General features: G+C 52.9%; 8 protein-coding genes across 8 annotated transcripts; 5 read left to right on the top strand and 3 right to left on the bottom strand.

The window, feature by feature from the left end:
- Positions 1-105: 105 nt before the first annotated feature.
- J4E79_005703 (uncharacterized protein) lies at positions 106-1,410 on the bottom strand (the record flags this gene model as incomplete). The annotated part of the gene is made up of 1 exon (XM_049354581.1): positions 106-1,410. One exon carries the CDS (start codon positions 1,408-1,410, stop codon positions 106-108), a length of 1,305 nt encoding a protein of 434 aa, XP_049210704.1.
- A 442-nt stretch (positions 1,411-1,852) lies between these two features.
- J4E79_005702 (uncharacterized protein) lies at positions 1,853-2,698 on the bottom strand (the record flags this gene model as incomplete). The annotated part of the gene is made up of 1 exon (XM_049354580.1): positions 1,853-2,698. One exon carries the CDS (start codon positions 2,696-2,698, stop codon positions 1,853-1,855), a length of 846 nt encoding a protein of 281 aa, XP_049210703.1.
- Positions 2,699-3,450: 752 nt separating this feature from the next.
- Positions 3,451-4,743, top strand: J4E79_005701 (uncharacterized protein; the record flags this gene model as incomplete). Its single annotated transcript, XM_049354579.1, has 3 exons — positions 3,451-3,571; positions 3,620-4,041; positions 4,090-4,743. The coding sequence occupies 3 exons, from the start codon at positions 3,451-3,453 to the stop codon at positions 4,741-4,743; spliced, it is 1,197 nt and encodes a 398-aa protein (XP_049210702.1).
- Positions 4,744-5,328: 585 nt separating this feature from the next.
- On the top strand, positions 5,329-7,218 carry J4E79_005700 (uncharacterized protein; the record flags this gene model as incomplete). The annotated part of the gene is made up of 2 exons (XM_049354578.1): positions 5,329-5,365; positions 5,507-7,218. The coding sequence occupies 2 exons, from the start codon at positions 5,329-5,331 to the stop codon at positions 7,216-7,218; spliced, it is 1,749 nt and encodes a 582-aa protein (XP_049210701.1).
- Positions 7,219-7,900: 682 nt separating this feature from the next.
- J4E79_005699 (uncharacterized protein) lies at positions 7,901-13,589 on the bottom strand (the record flags this gene model as incomplete). Its single annotated transcript, XM_049354577.1, has 2 exons — positions 7,901-13,478; positions 13,525-13,589. The coding sequence occupies 2 exons, from the start codon at positions 13,587-13,589 to the stop codon at positions 7,901-7,903; spliced, it is 5,643 nt and encodes a 1,880-aa protein (XP_049210700.1).
- A 786-nt stretch (positions 13,590-14,375) lies between these two features.
- Positions 14,376-16,744, top strand: TRP1 (bifunctional tryptophan synthase trp1; the record flags this gene model as incomplete). Its single annotated transcript, XM_049354576.1, has 2 exons — positions 14,376-14,695; positions 14,752-16,744. The coding sequence occupies 2 exons, from the start codon at positions 14,376-14,378 to the stop codon at positions 16,742-16,744; spliced, it is 2,313 nt and encodes a 770-aa protein (XP_049210699.1).
- A 405-nt stretch (positions 16,745-17,149) lies between these two features.
- On the top strand, positions 17,150-18,449 carry J4E79_005697 (uncharacterized protein; the record flags this gene model as incomplete). The annotated part of the gene is made up of 2 exons (XM_049354575.1): positions 17,150-17,965; positions 18,090-18,449. 2 exons carry the CDS (start codon positions 17,150-17,152, stop codon positions 18,447-18,449), a joined length of 1,176 nt encoding a protein of 391 aa, XP_049210698.1.
- Positions 18,450-18,517: 68 nt separating this feature from the next.
- Positions 18,518-23,912, top strand: J4E79_005696 (uncharacterized protein; the record flags this gene model as incomplete). Its single annotated transcript, XM_049354574.1, has 6 exons — positions 18,518-18,987; positions 19,788-21,197; positions 21,314-21,893; positions 21,943-22,863; positions 22,914-23,270; positions 23,466-23,912. 6 exons carry the CDS (start codon positions 18,518-18,520, stop codon positions 23,910-23,912), a joined length of 4,185 nt encoding a protein of 1,394 aa, XP_049210697.1.
- Between the last annotated feature and the right edge of the window lie 776 nt (positions 23,913-24,688).

The raw sequence follows: 24,688 nt of genomic DNA, 5'->3' as shown, positions 1-24,688 counted from the left end.
AGGCATGGGGGGGGGGGCATCAGATGCATTCGTCTTCTTCTAAGACTATTACTACCTATTCCGTATAACTACCTAACATTAGAGGTGTAGGACCTCATCCGTTATTCAAAATATCAGATCCTCCAGATTATCGTTCCAGCCGCACACAAACTCGTCTGTTTCCGCATTCGCAGCCAAATCATCCGCCGCAGCTCTAGCTTCAAAGGCATCCATGAGCTCCTCAAAGGAACCCTGCTCCACGATACAAGGTTCTTGGGGTAGCGGGGGGTCCGCCCATATGCTCTCAGCCGCTGGACACGCGGGGAAAAAGGAGGCCGGGAGGTCCTCAGCGGGCGCCACATCCCCGATCCAAGGTTCTTGGACCATCGGGGCGTCCGCCCATATACTCTCAGCCGCTGAATACACCGGGAAAGAGAAGGCCGGGAGGTTCTCAACGGTTTCTACAGCTCCAGCGCTGTCTTGCCCACGCTCTTGTAGGCGGCAGGGGGTTCCTGCCTCGACGCGTTGGTCGATAGTGGACTCGTTGAAGCCGGCAAACGGGGCGGCTTCGAATGTGTAATTTTCCTCTAATGAGGAGTTGGTGGTGGTGGTGGTGGTGGTGGTGTCAGGGGTTGGTACCTGGGCTACGACGACCGGCCTAGTCTTGGGGGGTCTTCCCCTCTTCTTTGGTACTTGAACCTCACCCACAGGCTTCGCCTTGGGAGGTCTGCCCCTTTTCTTTGGTACCTTTGGTACCTCGTCTTCCTCTCCTGACTGCCTCTTCCTCTTGACAGGTGCGGAGGGAACGGGGACGGAGGGAGTTGTTGGCCATGTTGGAGGCACATTCCCGCCATCATCCCGTGTTAGGTCGAAAACCTGACCGTTGGTGGTAGCATCAATGATGCCACTCGGCTGCTGATACCCAGGCGTGAATTGCCTCCTAACATTCTGAAACATAGGCTTTGGGACGAAAGCAGTCTGAACCACAGGCTGACTAAACCTCTGTGGCTGCTGTGCGTATGGGGAAGAATAGCAATTGGTAGCAGCGACGCCAGGAGTGCTCACGGCGCCGGGTTGTGACCTACCCGGCATGTGAGAAGGGTATTGCTGGTTGGGGACGAAACCAGCAGGAAAGCAATTTGTGGCAGCGACGCCAGGAGCGCTCACGGCGCCGGGTTGTGGCCTACCCGGCATGTGATAAGGGTATTGCTGGTTGGGGACGAAACCAGCAGGAAAGCGATTAGTGGCAGCGACGCCGGGAGGAGGAAACTGTTGTGGCATGCTCATTTGTTGCGGCATGCTCATCTGCTGTGGCATGCTTAATTGTTGGGGTGGGTAGGTTGGCCTTGGAGCGGAGATGGTGATCCACTGCTGCAAGTTTGTACTCCACATGCGCTGGTGTTGGGTTGCGGTGTAGGCGGAGTAAGACATGTTGGTGTATGTGGAGGGTGTTTGGTGTGTGCGTGGGTGAAGAATTTGGTAGTTCAAGATACTTTTGAAAGTTGTGATGGTGAAAGTAATTTGGTCTGAGAGTTTGAGATATTAGGAGAGACGGAAGGGGATATCAGCTATTTATTGCAGCGCAGGAAAGAAGATGTTCGGACTGCGATATATCGTAACCTTGGTTCATTTTGAGGTGTTTTCATGACTGTGTGCTATGGATGTAACAGCGGTGTTGGAGGCCGAGCACATAGGCGAATATAGACCAGTAGAGAGCATTGCAATTACCTGAAAATACATGGAAGCGTCCTCCGAGGCATCCATTAGTCACTTAGACCATGAGAACAAGCCTATCGAGTCGATGTCCATTACGCGCGACCTCGCACACATGATTGACCTGTGAGTCTTCTCAAAATTGCCTCGAGCCGAGCCGCTATGCTAACCGCTTGTGCCGGGGCCACAGACCATGATGGTACCAAAACCCCCTAGAGTCCAGCTTCCGACCCAAGGCACCCATATCGCGCGGCAAAGCACGGATACCCTGCTCCTCCATGAGTTCGCCTACCCATTTAGCGAACTCCTGGCGCGTCTTCACTTCTTCCTTGGTCATAGACGACTCGGTCATGGAGCTGAAGCTCATGATCAGGTCGAACCAGTCGTACACGCGCATGTCGGCAATGATCCAGCGCTTGCCCGGCGTAAACTTCCGATGAGTCGCGATTATGGCTCTTGCAACGTCTTCGCCGTGGATGAAGTGCACAGCTCCTCGCTTAGCAACATCGTCTTTGGACTGGCCGAGGCGAGGCAGCCATCTCGCGGGCACGCGTTCGCCGCCGTATAGACCCGATAAATTCAGTACACAGCCGTGCAGCGCTAGCAATTCGTCTTCCGCAACCGCTCGCTTGTCCTCTTTGTCGTATGGCGCGTCATCAGCGCTCCAGTCATTGGGCAGTTTATTGAAGATACCCGTGGATCCGAGCTGCACCCAGTTGTTCTTTGCGCCGTGAACCGAGCGGTAGAGGCCTACAATGGTCTTTGACTGCGAGTGCCCCACCAATGGAAAAGTGATGACTACGGTTTGCGCTGCTGGCAGGCGCTTGTATGGCTCCGCATCACCAGACTCCGGGTCGAACTTGAACGGGATCGTGTTGTCTCTTCCGGTAGTGGTGGTCGCGGCATACGTGATATCGGTGTCCTCCAGTTGCGGAATCAGGAACGTGGACGTCCATCCGGCGCCCAGAATCAGTAGGTCCACCTCTTTCATTTGCTCACGTAGCATTCTGTGTTGCGGGTGTGGCGATTATTGCCGTGCGATATGCAGCATACACGAGAGATACTTTGTTTGGATGTTATAATTTTCAAGAGGTTGAGCCAAAGGGTAACACAAGGTGGGAGCTACAGCTGGTGTTGTCGCGTGAAGTCGTGACGTCTCCACACGAGCCAAATTAGCTTGCATTCCGCACGGCCCATCTGTTCGGCGCAACCATCCGCACGGGAATTTTAGCTAACCTGCAGGAGGCTGATGTTACTTATTTGAAAGCCTACATACTTCAGACTTTTCCGGGTTATAGGAGGCCATGGACTGTGTATGCTGCATCTCAAGGTGGAGGCAAATACCATGTTGAAAGCGGCGAAGATACTCAGAGTTTGGCCTCTAGAAACTTGGTTCTAGAGATGTCAATCCAGCCATAAGAATCCAATGGGACCAAGTTGAATCGTACCCATGGCAGGCGCCATCTCAGTCCAGACTACAGTTTCCCGATTAGGTAGATTGTAGAGACGTGGATTCTCGCAAATCTGCTTTCAATCGAAATCTGGAATTGACGTCATGTGCGGGAGCTTGTCCTCACGTGCCAGCGCGGAAGCCCATTACATCTGAAACGCGCTGATTGGCTGCTTCCGCTTCCAGGGGCCGCGTCTTCGTCATCACTATGAGCTGCGCATCAGCCCGCGAGCTCAGATAATCTGTCGCAAAGATCATTCGCTCATTCGCTCATTGCATGCTGTTTGCGCATTCCAATTGATCATCCAATGCGAACATCACGAGTTTCCCGAGACGCGTCCCGCGTTGTCGCAGCGAGTCGCACGCAACGAGCTTTACGTCAGACACGAAGCGCGACCAATGCGCCAGCTCCAGTCAAACACGAACCAGGTAGCGACGAGAATACTGGATCAGATTCAGACCTTAGCTCTGCGTCAGCAGACTCCGCCTTGGATGGCGAGACGCGACGAATGCCTATGAAGAGGAAAAGAGGCCAGGATATGCCAATCCTTGTAAAGAAGGAGGTAGAGGAGACACCAATCACTGCAATCGCGTCCCCGAAGAAAGTCGCCAAGGTCAAGAAAGCGCGTCGTGCGCCTGCGAAGAAGACCAAGACTAGCGATGGAACTGTCACGATGGAGCCACCTGCGAACTGGGAGGAGATGTATACCCTGACGAGAGAGATGCGGAACGAGAATCTTGCACCGGTGGATACTATGGGTTGCGAGAGCCTGGCGAAGGACATCAGATCGCCTCGGGATCGAAGGTTTCAGACGCTCATAGCTTTGATGTTGAGCAGCCAGACCAAAGATACCGTCTTAGCGCCTGTCATGCGCGGTATGCAGGAGAGGATGCCTGGGGTATGTTGATTCGAAGCTATATGGCTCTTCTTAGCTAACATAGTGCAGGGCTTCAACCTCGAATCGGTCCTCGCCTTAGAACCCCCCGAACTGAACGCGTTCATCAACAAAGTCGGCTTCCACAACCTCAAGACCAAGTACATCAAGCAAACGGCCGAGATATTGAGAGACAAATTTGACGGCGAAATTCCAGATACTATCGAAGGGCTCGTGTCGCTACCGGGTGTCGGACCTAAGATGGGGTACCTGACGATGAGCGCAGCTTGGGGCAAAACAGAGGGCATTGGTGTCGATGTCCACGTCCACCGCATCACCAACCTATGGGGCTGGCACAAGACTCAACAGCCAGAACAGACGCGTGCAGCGCTGGAGTCATGGCTACCAAAAGACAAGTGGCATGACATTAATAACCTGCTCGTGGGCTTTGGGCAGACGATATGCCTGCCTGTGGGCAGGAAGTGTGGCGATTGCAAGTTGGCGGAGAGAGGTCTCTGTCCTTCAGCAGTCGTAGCTAAGAGCACGAAAGTCAAGAAAGAAGCTGTTGTGAAAGTAGAAGCGCCCAATGGCAGCGAAGAGGCGGTGGTGAAAGAAGAGAAGGTGGTGGCTGAAGTCGATGAGATCAAAGCAGAAGATGTGGAAGCCGCGATAGACATAGAAGACATTGGGCAGGCGCCACGAAGGAGGCCGCAGAGAAAGAAGTAGTGAGAAGTCCTAAAACATATCCTGAAGCTATGGCACGACGTCTGACCTTCAAACCAGAAGCGCACACCTTGAACACAGTGTCACATTTTGTCGCGTCGGTCTGGTGTTTAGCAGCAAACGCTCTAGTACGGTCCTGGAGTGGGCCCTTTCGTCATGCAGACATTCGGACCATATCGCGCCTTCCAGTCTTCACCAGGCAACAGCACGTGATCGAGCTCTTGTCTTCATTTCTCAGTCTACTCACCGTGAACTTCTGCGAACGCCCCCAAACGAGTGCTGACAGCGTTGCATTCACATCCTCTTCTAAGCAATTCACTGCACACCGGCCAAGTGCTGCCTGGTCAAGCACGGTCTTTGATCCCTGGCGACCTCATCCGTGGTACTCAAATACGCTCCCCCACGCCTACTTTAGGATTCGCGATTGGCCCACCCCTCAACCGCACCTGAGAAGAGAAATTCCACCGATCTCACTTCCGCAGACGCAGCCCACAACGCCGCTGCACCTACACCACAGCAGCTAACTATCACAAGGCTCAACGACCAGCATCCACTACCACGCCATCCACCAGTGTGGTAGCCAGCACCATGCCATCTCGACCAGAATACGAGGCGCCTACTCGGAGTCAGTCACAACGTGAGGGCCGTTGCACTGCATCCGAACCAACAAACTCAGATCCTGCATACGTCCCCATACTCCAACGCGCCTTTCCGCGCGTCGCGATTCTACTGACATGCGCCATCTACCTCGCATCATCATTCGCAGCTGTCTACGTCGGATTCCACGGCATCGCGAACATGATACACCCTCGACATAACCAAGCGGTAGACGAGTACTTGATGCTTTCAACATCCAAGTACACAGAGGATGCACTATACAAGAATCTGGACACACTTCTCTCTAGCCAACTAAACCGCGGCTTCATGGAGACTCATGAAGACTGTCTTGTCCGCGGCCTAAAGGAGGCCAACTACGAACTCTACGGCCTCGGCTTCCAGTACCCTGATATGCGCACGCAGGTCATGGACTGGACGATGGAGAATTGTGGTAGACTGCAGTACACGCCACAAGTGGTGATACAGGATCCAACCCCACAGCAGGCTGTGCTGACATACTGGGCGGATGCGAGCTATCGCTCTCGCCGCATGCTCGAGGGAGCTCTGGGAGCCGTGCAGCAGCAGGCTCGTCGTTTCTTGAAGCTACTTTTGAGCGCTGTCACGAATAGGAAGCCATCTCCCCTCACCGAACACGTTCCTGTTAGTGCCAACACTAGCGGAACGCTTCCTCCGAGTCGAGCCCTGCCCAAAGTACCGTTCGGCTTCGCTCTGCGCTGCGAGCCCACCGAACCATGCCGCCTAGTCTACCCATCCGGTTCTTCTAAGCGCGCAAATAAAGTCAGCGTCTCACGCGAGGTCCTCGCGAAGCTCAAACGCGAGATCAAAGAAATGCGGGACGCCAGCCGCCAGGTCAAAAAAGCTAAACGGGCTACGGAGCAGGTTGTGATCTTTTTCGACTACATCCACGCCTCTATCTTGGTGGTCATGTTTGCGATCATCTTCGGTGTGGCACCGTTCGTCATACGCAAGGCCGTTCGCCCTCCTCCCCCTTCCCGCAAGCCGGAACAGATCAAAATCATGCCCGCATCCCTGCATTTTTGCTTTGTAGGGAGACTGATATCAGAGCTGTTGTTTTCGTACCCAATACAGCTCCCGTATGGCGCCCGGTGGGTAACGCCCTTCCAGCTCTACTTCCTGTTCGTTGGTAACACGATGCTTCTTCAATTCTTCATCATTAGCGGACCGCGGTTCGAGAATATCAACCTCGTATACAAGCAGATCAAAGAGCTCTACTTCATCGCCCGAGGGTGGGAGGTACCTGACGGAGCGATGGACGACATGTTGACTTGGTACGGAATTCACATTCAGCCGGCGGACCCCAAGCCCAAGCCTACGGAGGTTCCTGGCGGAACGATGGATAACATACTCGCTTGGAACGGAATTCGCTTTGAAGCGGTGGACTCCAAATTCAAGCTTCCGGAGGCACCTACTGGCGCGATGGACAAGATGCTCTATCGGTGCGGAATTCAATATCAATACGCGGACCCCAAACCCAAGCCGACTGAGGAACCGGCCACGGTCAAAGTAACCATGTCTTCCCCATCTGATAACCGCCAACAGCACGCGCAGTCGCACCCATCGCACCAGGGTCTGGTCGCTCCGACCACTTCACTCCAGGAAGGTCCCAAGGCACACTTCAAGAAGGTCCAAGAACGTCCCGAGGCACACTTCAAGAAGGTCCAGGAAGCGTCAAAAGCTCAGCCGGCCGAGTATATCGATGTTCCCGATATCGGATCCCTCGTCGATACTGACAGCGAGACCGAGTCTGAGGACGAGCATGGTAGCTTCGTCGACCTGGCCTGTGGCGTTACGCCTCAAGTCAGCGATGCGGAATCTGGCTGGTCTATCGTGGATGCTTAGGAGCGGCGTGAACATCTAGTATAGGATATGATACGGTTGTCGTCTCATGGCATGTAGTATGGGAGTTGTCAGGCATGTCAGCGCTAGAGCTGTTTCGTCTGGTACGTGTGGTGCAAGTATGGTATATGTACAAGAACATGGTTCCTTTCGCATGGCGATCGATGTCGGCCGTAACGGCTGTCGGCATCTAGTAGTAGTGTCAGATCAATATAAATGATAATTTCATGTTATCCTGCATTCGTGACCATGATACCCAGAAATGTCGAGCATGAAGATGAGATGGTAGCAAGGTTGGAAGCCAGTGAAAATTGCTACAATCTACCCCTCTTGGAGGACTTGCCTAATCGGGACTATGTTGACTTGACTCATAAGATAGGGTGATGGTGACAGGCCGGGAGGGTGAATAGAAAAACTGCCATAATCCACAGTTTTTCTACGAGTTACTTGATTAGGAAGGAGTTTGATGTGAGATGAGACGAAACAGAGTTGGAAGCCCGACTTTGCATGTACACCAGTCCAGCGACACCATGAACTCATACCACCAAAGACAGATAACTATGCAAGAAAGTAACATTAGAAGTACACTACACTACCACACCCTAGATCTAACGACCAACTAATCTCAAACACCCGCTCCAGAACTCCAGCGCTTTTACAAATCATCCTACACATCCCCCTCCATCTATTTCTTGCCATTTCCATTCCCGTTCCCGTTCCCATTCCCGACACCAAGACACTTCCCCGCGTCTTCCAATTCACCCAGAACGCGGATCTCAAGCTCACTCAACGCATCCTCACCTGATTCCTTCCTTGAGCTCAGCATCTCCAACTCGCGCTCGTCAACAGCAACGATGCGCTCACGCAGCGCACTCTTACGGCTAAGCCAGCTCTCGACGTCTTCCTTGATGTTTTCCTTATCCCAGTCTAGGAGGGCGACTTCGTTGGCTTGGATACCCAACTTGGGACCTTGTTTGCGGACGTTTTCGAGGATGCTGGCGATGAGGGAGAGGGAGTGGACTTCCGAGGCGACGGTCAGTGTGATTTTTGTGGCGGACGTGCGGGACGAAGGGTTTGAGTTTATGCTTAGGGCTGAACGGGCGAGTTGCTCGGGGAACTGGTTGAGAAAGGATGAGATTTCCGCGGCGATGGGCGGACCGACGGAGAGGAGGAGGTTGAGGCAGAGGGGCAGGATGCCTTTTGTCCAGATGCTGTACATGCGGGATGGGTTGTCGAAGGGTCCCATGCCGTTGGTGCGTCGGTAGTAGTTCATGATGTTTGCGGTGTTGAGTTGGCTGAGTATGCCTTCCACCGCCATGGTTTCGGCGAGGGCTGAAATGCTTGATAGAGAGAGCAGGAAGAGGACGCTGAGCTCGCCGTAGATGGGGTCGTCGACACCGTTGTGGGGGATTGTCAGGCGGTCGGCCCATGAGAATAGACTGGTGGCGTAACGCACGGTGTTGCTGTTGGCGAAGAGGAGAGCGGCTTGTTGTTGCCACTTTGACATCTCTGGTATCGCAATGATGCGTTGGAGAAGCGCAGTGAGGAGGGCAAAGTCAGATGGCGAGACGGATGCGGGTTCGGCGTGGAGTTGGTTAGCCAGGCTGCGGAAGCCCTTTGCAACCGTGTCTGACAAGATCTCGAGGAGTTGGGTGGAGATGGGTTCCGTGTACTTGTTGTGGCTTGTGGGCATTGTGCCGCGGAAAGAGGAGCGGAAGGATGCGTCGTCTGACGTGTCCGTGTCTTCGATTAGATGGAAATGAAGGGCGAGGTACAGGATTCGTAGCAGAGACCGGTAGTAGTGCACAGCATCAGTCGAAAACACGTTCTCGAAATCGGGCGTAGAAGTGCGGATAGCGTTCCATACTGGAGCGAGTAGTTGGCGTGCCTCGGTTGTTCGTACTTTGGCCTCCACCAGCTTCTTAAGCAGTGCGAAAGCCAGATCTGCTCGCAAGACCATGAGCTGGCCAAACAACGCTTCCGGAAGATTCGATTGTTGATTGGCAACCATGCACTTCTGAATGACACCGACAAGGACCTTGACTATGCGCTCGTCCTTTGCTACGACTTGGCTCAGCTCAAGAGCCAGCAGCTTCCAGCCTTGGAGCAGTAGGACCTGTGATTCAACGAGCCCAAGGTTGTAGTTGGCCTTTTCCACTTCAGCAGCGAAGCCCGTACCTTCTCTAGGACCTGTCCATTTGCTGTTGAAGCCCAAAAGCTGTTGAGCAAGGTCGATGTCGTAGAAGAAGGCGCGTCCGAAGGTCTCCGGGTAGAGGGTGGTTCGCTTGAGGTTGCCTAACGAGACACCAGGATACTGTTGCTCGAGGTTCTGTTTGAGATAGCTGTGCAGGGATGTACTGTATGACGGCAGCTCCAAAGCAGTATCTTCCAGGTATGTCAGACTCGGCACAACATCCTTGAGCACAGTGATGTCGCCCACTTGCCGCGAGCTGTGGAGGTACATAGCGATGACTTCGCAAGCTAACGACGCAAACCTGTTCTGGAAAGAGCGCTCCAGCGTCTCGCTATTACTGCTCATTTTTGGTTGTTTGGGTTGCTTGGCCATCCACTTCAGGAAAGCAAGCAGCTTCTGGATCAAGTCTTTACGTTGCCTTAGGTCACCCATCGCCCACGACCAATTGTTCTGCGCCGATGAAACAAACTCAAGCATGGCAGTGTAAAGAGGCCATGAAATCCCACTCGCGTCTTTCTCGGGCAAAGCCATGTTGGAAAGCGAATCGAGTGCTCGCGTGAGGAGAGCTTTGTTTCTTGAGTCATGGGTCGCATCCTTCTTGGAGCGAATCGACTCGCGAGGTGTGCTACCAGTGAGCAGGTACAACGAGAACCATTGCTGCTTGCACGTTACTACAGCCGAAAGCAAGTTCCAGACGTTCGTCTGAATGTCGACTATTTGCAATGGCTCATCTAGTTGTGACAGCACACTCAAGAAGTTCTTTGCAGTCCGTGGTCCAAGGTGACCAAGTAGGGAAGGCGGTTCTTGCTGTTCAATCTGTTTCCGGGCAGTCTGGCTTGGGTCTCCGTCTGCCATTGCTGAGTCTTCTTGTCCAGCGACCCGAACAGCACCGCGTACAAGAGCTTCCAAAAGGAGCACGACCTGCGACTTCCACGTGTCACTGGTCGCATATAGTCGTGCTAATAATGGCGTAGCTTTGAACAACTGCTGCTCCAGGTGTGTCCAGGGCTTGTTAAGTAGTATTGCAACCCTGACAAGGACATCGGCGAAGGCCACAGTAGTTTGCGTCTGCTGCATCCACAAAGCACTCGAGGTCGTGAGCAACGTGATGTCACTGGGGCTGACACCAGTAACCAGAGATGTCATCAGCGGGTTCGTTGGAAGATCTGCACCAGATCGCGTAAGGTATAGCTGGGTAAGGTACTCAGCGATGGGCGCGATAGATTTGGCAAGTTTAGCAGATAGCTTGGGCTCGTCGTCGACGCTGTACGCAAGGTTCAAGATCGTTGTGAAAACCTCGCAGATAGCGATATTGATCTCAGGACGGTGGTTGGGTTGGGAGTATTTCCAGTTCAAAGAGCTCTCGTATATGCTGGCAAGGGTCCGGCCGAATGTAAAGAGGATGGTGCTCATGATCTTATCCGAAGTTCCGCTTTCTGAAGGCGCGGATGCATTGAAGCGGCTAAGTGCTTTTGTCGGCACTTTGCGAGACACCGATCGCTCAACGGCATCCTTGACGAGCCCCTTGTAGAGTCGAATGCATCCTATGAGGAAGTCATATCGCCCAAGAACCATTTCGGTTCCGATCAGAATAGTCGCCAAGCTTCCGTTACCGTCGCCTTCTAGTAACCTGCTCCTAGCGAGCCAGGGCCATACCCTATGTGGTGAGACGATGATCAAGGCCTCTAGGAAGTGGGTGCAGTTGACCAGAAGCTCTAGAGAAGCCTCGTTACTAGGCTCCTGGCAGAGGTGAAGCAGCTCCTCCTCGAAGATGGCAAGCACAATGTTGACAGTATCCTGGCTGCTTTCAGCACCGATGCTGATCGCCTCCAGAAGTTCCGCTGAACAGATGCCCTCAGAAGCATGTAAAGAAGAATGCATCAAGTCGGCGAAGAGTCCGATGATCTCGATGACGCTTTCGCGAGATGCGGGTTGCTGCGTGGCGGTTTCGACCTTACTGCTGCCTACAGGGTATGTTGAAAGCAGCTCGACTAGGTACGAAAGCGTAGAGTGATGATGATGCCATACCGCCACATAAGGCTGTGAGCTATCATCAACGATGATTCCTTCTGTGCCAGCAGGTATTCCAGACAGGCCGTCAGACTGTGTCGATCTGCCGGAGGTTAATAACCGTCGCTGCCCACGGAAGCTTGAAGGGGTTCCAGTCGAGAAGAGTGGAAGATTGGCTGTAAGTTCAACCCAGTTGGCATTCTCCTCCTCGCGCGTTAATGCATAGTCCCTGAAGCCTTCTGGGAGGCGTTGCATAAGTCGGTTGTGGTTCCCAAGCTTCTCAATGAATGTAGGCATGCCGTTCTGCATGGTCTTGTCCCCGCGTGTCAATGCGCTACAGAACTTGAGGAAGGGCGTCATCTCGTAGGGATAGCGTAGGCGAGCTTCGTTGAGCAGCAGTGGTCGAAGGATGTATTCGTCCTCCAGGAAATACGCAACAACCGGATCAGCATGACGAGAAATCTCCCCATTCTCCCATCTACGGAAGGAGTTGTCACCGGTGAGGATTGTGTATGTTGTTACTATCAGATCCGGGCTGTACGCAACAATGTCACTGCCGACTGCGGCGCGGATGAGTTGGAGGAACAGTAGACGAATCCTGTCCTGTGATATCTGGTCGATCGATGTTCCAAATGCAGGCAGACTGGTCTCGACTAGCTGGTTGATGATAGCTAGCACACCCACTGCTGAGCTGATGTTGGCCAGCTCCTCATAAGGCATCTTGCCGTCGAAGAGCTCATGATTTTCAAGTCTAGCCACAACTAAAGCAGCCTCTTCGAGTGGCGAAGTCTGAGGTTCCGTATTCCCTGTGTCGTTCGACGCTTCGATGAGACGGTCACGCTCTTGTTCCTCGTAGCTCGCACGGGTGGTGAGCCTCCAAGTCAGGATAGCCCAGGCGAATGTAGGTGGTGTAGCCGGACTGGCGCCTAACAATTTGGCCTCTCCAAAGATGGTAGTAATGCTCTCTACAACTGTGCCGTTGAGAATATACGATGAGGAGTCCCAGGCGTTGCAGTTACCGGATTCGAGATCATCCATGATTTTGTCCACTTTCAATATGGTCAGAGACATGAGTGAAGTCAGCAGTTGTATCACCGGAATGAGGGGTTCCTGGCGAGCCGTGACTGCAGGGAATTCGCGGAAAAAGCCGCGGAAACTGAAGGCTTTGAGCCAGTCCTCGATGGTGGCCGCAGGTAGGAAATCCTTCGCAACCAGGTCTGCGTGTACCAAGGCCAGGTGAAGGATATGCAACATCTCTGTAGTCTGCGCGACGACCCATTTCTCCGACGCAGGCTCTAGTATCGACTCGTCGACGTCCCAGCCATAGCCGGTGTCCAAAGCGTCGCATCTTTTGTCGAATGCTTTGAGCAACTCGTCTAGCGCCTTTCCGCCCGAGGGGCCATCTTGCGCTGCTGCGATAGCCTGTCCAAGCTCTTCAATCCAGCCGGCGCCAATGCTAAGGTAGTCGTTGCCGTAGATGGTTTGGCTGCGCAAGTTGGACGCGCAGCCCCACGAGACCAGAAGCTGGCTGATGCGTATGATGGACGCGCACGTCGAATGGTAGACGTCGAGGATGTGGAGGCGGCGCTGGTCCTTTGCTTCGAGGTGCGCGGTCTTGGAAGCGAGCGGTGAGGCCATGATGGATGAGTTTGGGACGAAAGTCGAGGCGCCTAGATTCCCGACTCCAGCGGCTTCCTGTACGCTGAGGGCCTCCTCTTCAGTGAGTCCACTCAATAGCTGTGCGGTTGGCCGGCCCTGCCATTCCTGGACAACCAACTGCAGCGCTGCATATTCTGATATCTGCGCCTCTTTGGCCAGCCACAGGCTGTCGTCCTTGATTTCTGCTACATCGTAGTGTTCGCTCTGGGCGGGAGTGACGCTGATGGGCGCGGTCTTTGATTCGAATTTGCTCTTCTCCTGCGACGACGGGTCGGGGAAGGGCTTCCACGGGTGGGCTAGGATGTCTCTGTTCTCGTTCGCGGTGAGGAAGGCGCGTAGGGCGTCGCTTTTGGACGCGGTTTCGGGGTCGCAGAGGGCGCGGTATGCGATGTCCCAGGTCCTGCTACTGTCAGCTGCGTTGCTGCGCTCGATGCAGGTAAACATACACAAGCTGCTGCTCGCCCTTGAGGCACTTGCCCAGGTCGAACTCGGGGGATTGGATGGGGGCCATGGTTGCGCTGCAGTGCGCGAGTAGGAAATCAGCTACCCAGAGGCCATGAAGGTGCTGGAGAGGCGTGGGGGTCGTGTTGCCGAATGTTTGGCGTCAATGGCTACGAAAGTCGCGAAAGCCAAAGCTCACGCGAAAGTCGAGCTAGTACGTGCAGGGATCATCACAAGGGCGCTTTCTTGCGATCCTTCCCCAATACCTTTCTTCAATCCTCTGAAAAGACTTTGGGAGACCCGATGCGCAGAAACATGCCATCGCCATTTAGTTTTAATCGCCTAGGTTCGCGTCGCAATGATTTTCCATCTGAGGTTCAACTGCATTCTGCCAACAATGCAGCAGGAAAATGCCCGCGGACTGCCTACACGCAGGAACAAACCCGTCCCTGGGTACATACAAATCCTGGGTAATCCGTTACACTTCCTGTAGGCAAGATGTTGCGCAATACCTGGCGTTGCTGTACCAAACATGAGGTACGGTGCCGTAGCACTAAGGACCGATTCATGCCACCTCCGTGTTAACTCCGCAGCCTCAATATCTGAATAGAGCATCATTGAGTCACCCCACTACTCTAGTAGACAGCCATTCCTTTCCCACCTTCCCGTCCCAAGGTGCACTCACATCTCTCGGCGCGCACTCCGCAATCGGCAGCTAATATATTCTAAACGTCGACCTCGCCGTCAAAGGACCGGCGCGCTTTCTGCCATCTGCCGGAGGGTACTCAGAAGAAGCTATATAACAGCCACCGGGCTTCCAACGCGACGGCCAAGCTGACGCAGAACACCGCCCAAAATGCCTGCCCTAGAACTCATCGACCACTCGCCCAGCAACCCCACACCATCTCCGCCGATACCCACCGCTTCCAATGTCGTACTCATTGACAATTACGACTCGTTCACTTGGAATGTCTACCAGTATCTCGTCTTCGAAGGCGCGAAAGTGACCGTATACCGAAATGACGAGATTACCCTCGAAGATCTCATCGCGAAAAACCCTACACAACTGGTAATCAGCCCAGGTCCAGGACACCCTGAGAAGGATGCAGGCATTAGCAATGCGGCCATCAAGCACTACAGCGGCAAGATCCCGATTTTCGGCGTGTGCATGGGCGAGTGAGTTCTCGGTTCCCGGTGGGCGCAACAGGCGAGGCAGTGCTGACACGACATAGACAGTGCATTTTCTACAGCTATGGCGGTACTGTAGACGTCACAGGCCAGGTCCTGCACGGCAAAACGTCGCCTCTCAAGCACGACGGCAAGGGCGTCTTCGCAGGCGTCTCGCAAGACGTCCCCGTTACGCGCTACCATTCCCTCGCCGGCACCCACGGCACTCTCCCAGACTGCCTCGAGGTAACTGCAACCATACCCGCGAACGAAGATGCCAAAGTCAAGGAAGTCGTTATGGGCGTGCGGCACAAGGAATACGTCATGGAGGGTGTACAGTTCCACCCGGAGAGCATCCTGACAGAGGACGGTCGGCTCATGGTGAGGAACTTCCTAAAGATGCAGGGAGGCACCTGGGCCGAAAATGAGCGACTACAGAAAGAGGCACATGCCAAAGCAGTCGGAACTGGTTCCAGCGGCACAGCAACTGGCGCAAAGAAGGACAAGCAAACATCCATACTGGAGAAGATCTACGACCATCGCAGGGCCTCGGTTGCTAAGCAGAAGGAGATTCCGTCCCAACGACCCAGTGATCTACAGGCTGCGTACGATCTCAACCTAGCGCCTCCTCAAATCAACTTCCCCGAGCGTCTCAGGCAATCGCCCTTCCGACTGTCACTCATGGCCGAAATCAAACGCGCATCACCCTCCAAGGGCATAATTTCACTGTCCGCATGCGCTCCCGCTCAAGCAAGGCTGTACGCAAAGGCCGGTGCAAGCACGATATCCGTACTTACTGAGCCGGAGTGGTTCAAGGGTAGCATCGACGACCTCAAAGCTGTTCGACAAAGCTTGGAAGGCATGCCGAACCGTCCCGCCGTCCTGCGCAAGGAGTTTATCTTCGAGGAGTATCAGATCCTGGAAGCTAGGCTCGCGGGTGCCGATACAGTGTTGCTGATCGTCAAGATGCTGGATGAAGCAGTCTTGAAAAACCTCTACGACTATTCCCGGTCACTTGGAATGGAACCTCTCGTCGAGGTCCAGAACGCGGAAGAAACGGAGATTGCGGTCAAGCTGGGCGCTCAGGTCATTGGTGTGAACAACCGTAACCTTGTGAACTTCGAGGTCGACATGGAAACTACCAACCGTCTAATCAACATGGTTCCAAAAGAGACGATTTTGTGTGCGCTAAGCGGTATTGCCGGGCCAAAGGATGTCGAACCATACATCAAAAGTGGAGTTGGCGCAGTTTTGGTGGGTGAAGCGCTGATGCGCGCATCCGACACCGCTCAGTTCATCGCGGAGCTTCTGGGTGGCTCATCTACCAAGAAGACGGGAACAGCATCAAACCCGATGGTGAAGATCTGTGGTACTCGCAGTGCCGAGGCCGCAAAAGTCGCAATCGAAGCAGGAGCTGACCTTATCGGCATGATCCTCGCGCCAGGGACCAAGCGAACAGTCACGGCTGAGACAGCTCTGGAAATCTCGGAAACCGTACACAAGACCAGAAAGCCTGTGGTCTCGAAATCAGGGCTACTTGCTGAATCAAAGACCGCTACCGATTTCTTCGAGCACAGCGCAGCACGACTGGTGTCCAGTGATAGTCACGCGCTTCTTGTAGGCGTGTTCCGAAATCAGTCACTAGAGTACGTGCTTGAACAGCAGCGACTGCTGAATCTAGACGTCGTACAATTTCATGGTCAGGAGCCATTAGAGTGGGCAAAGCTTGTCCCGGTTCCTGTCTTGAGAGCATTTAACCCGCATAACCTTGGTATCGGCTCAAGAGGGTATCACGCTCTACCACTTCTGGATGCAGGATCCGGCGGCTCGGGTCAGCAGTTGGATCTTTCAGATGTCAAAACAGTATTCGCGAAAGACGATGGTATCAAGGTCATATTAGCTGGAGGATTGAACCCTGATAATGTCCAATCTACGCTCGCTGGTCTTGAGGAATACCGGGACCGCGTGCATGCTGTAGACGTCAGCAGCGGTGTGGAGAAAGATGGCCAGCAAAGTCTGGACAAGATACGTGCATTCATCAAGGCGGCCAAGAACTAGTAGTGGCGGTTCAGAACACGACTATCGAAGCTGAAGGCTGTCTTCCGAATCATCAAATGTAACAAAAATGGCCCAGCATCCTTTTGATCTCTCTTTCAATACTCTTTTTGGTACTCTATTTCTTACAAGTCAGGCATCTCAATATGTCCATAATGGTGGTTTGTGCCGCCGCAATAGCGGCCTGGAGTCGCTTTGTCGGCGTCTCTTACCTCTTGATGGCAGCCGCACGGTCCCGGCAAACGCTATATCACTTCAACCGCTGCCCACCACCACAAGGTAAGACCAACGAGGGTCTCGCCAGATTTAGACACTCAATCTGGACATCATAAGCCCTCAACTACGTCGTCAAGCAAGTTTACACACCATCACTCCTACACTCTACAATCCAACCACCGCGCCGCCACAATGGGTGTGTTGGACAAGCTTACTATTGCCGTTGTTGGTACCCATCCCCATGATACTAAACAGATCAAAGCCTGGATCGAGCGAAATGGCGGCAAATACTCTGCAAAGGTGAACAAGAGCGTCACTCACCTCATCGCCAGTAAAGAGGCATACAAAAAACCCGCCGACGCTGTACAACAAGCCACCGACCTCAACATCCACGTAGTCAGCTATGACTGGTTCGACGACTCGTTGCAAGCGAAGAAGAAGTTGGGTACTAGGAAGTACACGTGGGAAGTACTTATGAAAGAGAGGAGGAAGAAGAAAGAGCTCAAGAGGATAGGTACTCTAGCGGATGGCAGTAAGTTCAGGAAAGGTTGTGAGAACATCGAAGGGTTGACTGGATCAGGTACGTCGAAGGCTTCTCGTATTGTTGCGAGAAAACCGAGGAAGAGCAAGAGCTTCTTCTTTGCCACGTCTGCCCCGGCAGTTCCTTCAATCCCCTTCATTTCCGCGAAACAAGACCTCTTACGTAGGAGAGCGGAAAGAGAGACTGCATTGGCTGAGGGTACTGGAGCTGGAGCTTGTGAGGACCAGGTAAAGAACTCTATTGAAGTCATGGATGACACTCCAAGCCCGGCCAGCCAATCTCCAAAGCCTGTCGCTCTTATCCAGACACCTCTCAAGCAATCCAAGCCCCGTGGTACCTCCAAGAAAGTACCTCAAGCTAAGATTTCTCACTGGAAAGAGGATTATCACTACTATCAAGATACGGACGGCTTCGAATACAAGATCCTGCTTGTACGCGTGGACAATCCTCCCTACGGCTCTGCAAACGTAAGCTCTGACTGTACAAAATGCTTGTGACACATATACTGACCTCGTACGTCTGCCTCTACAGTACCATATTGGGCTATTGGAGAGTCATACAAAGCCGCATGTGTACTGGGCGCTTGTACAGTACAAGCCTGCCAAAATCTTACCGGCAGCAGAGAAGGAAGAGAAGGAAGATGTCAAACGACAAGTATCTCTTAGCAGCGAAGAATTTACTCAGCACCCCGAAGCAAATCGTCTACTCTCCCTCATCACCAAGCCAGCTCCAACACCCGAGGCTCCGTACAACGGCGAGCTATGCCCTCGCGGCAGTGACTTCGCTACCGCCATGCGCTCATTCCGACACGCCTTCCGCGACCTTACCCTCCTCTCCTGGGAAGAACGCTTCGACGACGATAAGACCCTCCAGAAAGCGCGCGCCCAAATCCTCAACATCGAGCCCTTTTGGTACGGAAAACCGAAAATAGGCATGCCAATGGGCAAGTAGCATCCATATCCAAAAGCGATATGACATACATACTGACTTCTCCAGGCCGCCTCCCCCAAGCACCAGCCATGTACACAGGCACAACAACCGGCCTCGAAGTCCTCGGCGACATATCCGACACCTACATCCGTGGCACCTCTCTCCTCCCCTCGATCTCGCACCCCCTCACCCGCCACGGCATCATCGGCGGCCCCATCCACCGCGACATTGAAGACGCCCGCAAAGCCGAAGAAGCCCGTCTCCAAGCCATCGCCGACGCGAAAGAAGTTGAAAAGAGGAAGGCTGGCTTGCTGCGCGCAAGAGATATGAAGGTCAACCATAACCGACCCATGTTTAATGGGCCGATGGGTAGACCTACGGTGGACGCGTATGGCCAGCATATCAGTTACAGGGGCGATGGGGGCGTTAGTAAGTATTCGGTGCCGATGCCGGTAGGCGGTGGAGGGAATGCTAATAGGGGGTTTGTGGCGCCGGAGTTTGCGCATTTGCTGAGTGGGAGTAACAGGAGGAGGAGGCTGTTTCCGAGTGAGCGGTTGGAGTGAGGGGGCTGAGGTTGTGTGGCGGCATTTGGTATTTATGGGATCTGAGGCGTGGTGGATGATAGAGAGAGACTCTGGGTATTGGTCGCGGTGACCTCGGGAGTTATCGGAAACGTATTTGGTGGCGATTTTCTACCTCTTGCATAGTATGGCTTTTAGAGCTAGGCCTATATTCTTCTACCGACTATCGAAAATCTAAATTGCGAATGGCGGATTGTATTGAAGTCCACGGGTTGCTGTATGGATGGTATCCACTCAATGAGGCAATACACTAACCCAATATGTCACTAGCGTCCCGCCCCCCAAAGACGCGTCCCTCCATCCCTCCATCCGTCCCACTTTCACCACGCTCCCCATTAACCTCCACGTCGCCTATCACGCGATGTCTCTCTTTTCTTCCAAGTATCTGAATTTAATGAACTTATTGTGCGAAACCTAAAAACGCGCAAAGCCATGTTGCTTGCTGAGGAGCAGCTTGACGTAAGCGGCAAGTGCATCGACGCGTATCGCGACCATGAATCCGCATTATGGGTACATTCGTCGCCAGTACACATGTTAACGCCTGTAAAGCAGCAGGCACATCGCTTTGTCCCAAGATTTTAGCGTTGCGCAATGCTTGCGACTTCTTGTAAAGATGTTGTTATGTGTAGGTTTGAGGTTGCGTTTTGATAATAACAAAGGGTATGTTGTACGAAAGCTGGATTGCTAACAGAAAGCACGGTGATTAACAAATTGGGGATGGGTTTGCAATATGTGAAGAGAAGGATATAACGTGCCTACTTACACCTCATTCTCACAGCATCTTTTCATCTCGTCAGTATCAGGAGTGGATCTTCACCGCTGCTTCATTCAGGCATTCGTTCCATCTTTGGCACATCTCGACTATGTCTGGCTATCGCGGACGTAGTACGGATAGAGGTGGTGGCGGACGAGGCGGACGTGGTGGACGTGGTGGGTCAGTGGGATCGGGCACATCACGACGACCTTTGCGAACTGAGATCGAACAAATCACTCCGGCGAATTTCGCACAGATCATCGACAGGTACCAAGCGACGTTTCCTTGCGAGAGATGCGGTGACAGCAACCACAGCATCCTGCAATGTAGACGAGCGCAACCGCGCTGGCCAAGTTGGCTTTGGCAAAGGATCATCGACCTCAACATAACTGCACAAGCAAATGCCCATATTGCTTCACTCCAACAAGGAGGAAGTGGTCCGATCCCGTACCACGCGCCTCCGCAGAATATGGGCTTCATGGGGAATTTCGCGCAGCCTCCTACAACCTCATCCTTTGGATCACAAAGCCAAGGTTTCCAGGGCAATTTCAGTAACTCGCGAGTCCCTGGTCCGGTGAACCCTCTAAATGACGGCATGAACAACCTTACAATCGCCGAACCGGCTCGGCAGTCACCCAACAACTTCAGTCAAGATGGCTCAGTCCAAGGCCACGGTCGCGGACGGGGTCGTGGGGGTTATCGCGGAGGCAATCGTGGAGGAAACCGCGGAGGTTTCGCTAGTACGGCAAGCGCGACCTCTCCAGCAACATTCGCGGGTGAGCTGAGTTATCCGGACAGCCGAAACCTGAGCATCGAAGACAATACGCCGAATGGTGTGGGTAGAGAGTGGAAGCTCTCTGAGGCCGTGAAGAATGCCAAAGAGACTTCCGGTGCGATCGAGTCACCCACTCATCCTATACGTCAAAATTTCCTCGACCTCAAACCGGAGAGGAAAGTGCTTACAAACCACTTCGAGTATTCGGTTTCAGCAGACGTATTCTATGAGTACAAGATCAACAACATCGGGAGCAAAGACAAGAGGAGGACGAAGCTAGTTTACCAGAAAGCTATCGAATCTTGGGAGTTCTTGAAATCACACAGCACTAAGTTGGTCACAAACAACTTTGACTCGATCGTCGCTTGGGAGAACCTTCATCAACACATCTTGGAAGGTCTAATTAGAGGCGACAACGAATCCACTGGCCTTTGGAAAATGACACTTCAAGACGGTACCAGTTCGCTCGAGCTTGAGTTCGAGCTGGTGAGAAAGATCGACGTCAGTGATTTCCAACGATACTCAAACGCGGATCCTCAGCAGGAGAATCAAAGCTTTGACGTCATATCTCGGTGTCTGAACCTCGTCATCTCGAAGACATTTGATGACAGCAAGCTTTACCGCCAGTCTGCCAACAAATTTTTCGTTAAAGACGCGAGGTCACCACTCTGGTCAGGACAGGTATCGTCTCAATCTCTCGAGACCGTGCGCGGCTATTATTACAATGTCAAACCCGTACAGGATGCATCATTCTCAACTTCAACCTGGCAACCAGTGCGTTCTTCAAGCCCATTCTCGTCAGCAACTTCCTCCAAGATACAAATACCTTTGGTGGTCATCAAGAAGACAACCTCAAAGGTCTCCGAGTGTTTGTCGTAACCGATAGACGCAGGATCCCAGGCGAAGAAGCAAACTATGATAAGCTAAATAGTGCCAGTAGCCGAACCAAGAAGGTCAACTTCATCGGCCCCGCCCTGGGCACTGTGACATTCCAGATGAGGGTGAAGAATGCCGACGGAACATTTGCCAAGAATCCCGATGGATCTTACAGAAAGACAGGAAATCACATTAACGTCGTGAACTATCTCAGAGACACCTTCGGGCATACAGCCAACACAACGCGAAAAGCTATCAATTGTGGTACGGAGAAGGAACCTGTATGGTATGCCCAGGAGCAACTCCAAATTCTGCCATGGCAAATCTATCGACGGCCAGTTCCAGAGAAGTTCGCCAGTGGGATGGTCCAAGAGGCTGCGAAAAAGCCTGATGAGAGTCGAGCCCTCATCGAGAACGAAGGACTGCGTAATCTGGGCTTCGATCAGCAAAGCGTTACGAGCGCTCTGTTCAGCAATGTCGTAAGTGTATGAAGTTATGAAATACGAATGAGCTAACTCTGTATGATAGGGAAACAGTAGCGAAGTACCGATTCAACTCGTTCCCACCATGATGCAAGTTCCCTGCCAAATACTCCGATACCCATGCCCGTCTTACAAGACCGTCACAAACGACCCTATCAATCCCAGTAGAGGACGCCAAACTGTGCCAGTGACGCTTCCGGCGGCTGGTGGAGCTCGTTGGAAAGTTCCTGCCAATTCTGTCTTCTTTTCGACCAAGCCAAAAGCCTTCAAGTTTGGCTTCCTCCGCATCCGAAAGGATCCGTTACAAGATCGTCAGGACGAGTTCGGCAAGACGTATCAAGTTTACCCAAGAGAGCAACATAAATTCGCCGTGGACGATGATTCGTTTACAAAGTACTCCGATGAGATCGTACGACAGCTGAATCGGTGTGGACTCACTGCTACCGACATCGACCTTCAGCTTCCTACTGCTCTTCAAGACCTTGAAATCCGCGATCTAGAAGCTGCTCTGCAGACTGCCAAAGACGACGCTTACGATCTGGTCATCCTCATGTTACCGAAGCAGAACGTAGGCATATACTCACGATTCAAGACTTTAGCTGAGAGGGCATCCGGCCTCCAATCGGTCGTTGTTGTGAGCAAGTTTTCGGCCCCGGACAAAAACTACCTCCTTGCAGAATGCATCACCAACATCATGATGAAGATTAACCTCAAGCTAGGCGGCTTCACACATTCGGTAGAGGACGTTCAGTCGTATCTGTCACAGCAGAGTGTTATGGTGCTTGGTGCTGATTTAGTTCATGCGGGGCCAAGTGCATTCGACGGCTGCCCATCTATCGCTTCGATAGTCGGATCTGTGGACTACTCAGCGGGTAGATGTCTTGGCTCTGCACGCCTGCAGCGTATCGAGAAGGAAGCGAAAGATGATAAAGGCAATGCGAAGCCTGAGCAAATAACGGATCGAGAGGTTAGTTTCATCTCCAGTCTTTCTGTCAAATCGCTAAACTGACTTCACAGATCATCCAAGAGGTCGAAGCCATGGTTACCGAGCGGCTCGAGGACTGGATACGCCACAGCGAAAAGAAGACCCTGCCCAAGAACATCCTGTACTACAGAGATGGTGTCAGTGCGACCCAGTACGAACAAGTCAAGTTGAAAGAACTGCAAGCTATCCGCGACGCTTACAGTAAGCTCGCGAACAAGTTCGGTACGACTTCCGAGGTTGGCCTGACCGCGGTAGTCGTCACGAAACGTCACCACACACGTTTCTACCCAATGTCACATAAGCTGCCAGACCCTCCGCGAGGCGAGAAGAAGCCGACTTACCCGGATCGCGACGCATTCGGTAACTACAACACGAAGCCTGGTCTGTTTGTGGATCAACTCGTCACGTCTCCATACTACCAAGACTTCTTCCTGCAGTCTCATTCAGCTATAAAAGGAACGGCGAAGCCCACTCACTACTTCATCCTGGAGACTGGAATCGAGGGCTTGGATCTGGAGAAGTTGCGCGATCTGGCAAGAATCCCCACGAGCCTGTTCTAACGAAGCATGACTAACTTGTTCTAGACTCATGCTATCTGTTTCTCCTACGTCCGCGGGACAGTCGGTGTATCCTACGCCTCGCCTACCTACTACGCCGACCGCCTATGCGAACGCAGCCGCACTTACATGCGTCGATACTTCGTCAAGACTGAAGACGTCGCAGGCCCAGGTAACCTGGAAGCAGCTCTCACGCTGGAGAAGGGCCGCCTTGAACAACAGTATACGACATTGCTTGACTCCCTCTACCCGAGGAATCGACAATTCGCCGACAGGAAAGACGAAAAGAAGCACTTCAAGGACAGGAAAGCAACAGAGGCTGATCATCGAAAGGAGATCGTGCTGGGTCTAAGGAGGTTCGTGTTCAAGAAGGTTGAAGATGACTTCTACAAGTTCAAAGACCAGACTGTGGATGGGAAGCCGTGGCTCAATCCTTGGGATCCGTGTCTGAGGGACACGATGTTCTGGATGTGAGGGTTGGGGGTGGATGGTAGGTGTTGCGAGACTGCTGGTGTGTCTCTCATTTCCTTGTGTCACTTGTTTTTGCTGTCTGCGCTCTGCCCTTTGATAGCTTCCTCGCGGTCTTGGTTTTGTAGTTAGCCTTTTCTACTCGTTTCGTTTTCGTTGTCCGTATTCTCGCAATAGACTAAAGTTTCTCTGGTGTGTATACACCCGACTAACCTCTGTTACTATGATTGATGTCTGGGCTCAACGCAGCTATTGTGCGAAACCTACATACGCGCGAAGCTATACTGCTTGCTGCAGTACAGCTTAACGTTAGCAGCAAGTAGGGCAACGCAGACTACAACTGTCAATGCGCAATGCTTGCCACCCCTGGTAAGAACTGTCGTACCTACACAGCTGGATTGCTGGTGGAAAGCACGGTAAAGCAAATCGGACATAAGTTTGCAAGATGTCAAGAGAAGGATATAAAGACTACCTCAGACCCCGGTAAAATTCATTGCCTTCATTCTCTACTATCTCGCCAGAGCTAACACAATCTACCGCTTGGTGAGTGGCATACTCTCAATCTTTGATCCGCTCGAGGTACCTCTTCAGTCCAGTCTCAGCAACGATGGTTTGGTGTTTCAACTGCGCTGGCCCGCATTATCAGCAGAGCTGTGAGCTACTTTGTATGGGCTGCCCTAACTCTGCCCACGCAGGAAAAGACTGCGCTAATTGCCCTATACGACGAGGAAGCAACATCCGTGGCGGTAATAGCGGTTCTTTCAGCCAGAGAGGCGTACGAC

This window comes from Alternaria viburni (genome assembly GCF_023758015.1).
Source record: "Alternaria viburni strain BMP 2772 chromosome Unknown scaffold_11, whole genome shotgun sequence".
In the NCBI taxonomy this organism is placed as follows: Eukaryota; Fungi; Ascomycota; class Dothideomycetes; order Pleosporales; family Pleosporaceae; genus Alternaria; species Alternaria viburni.
This window is presented reverse-complemented; position numbering and strand designations above follow the sequence as displayed.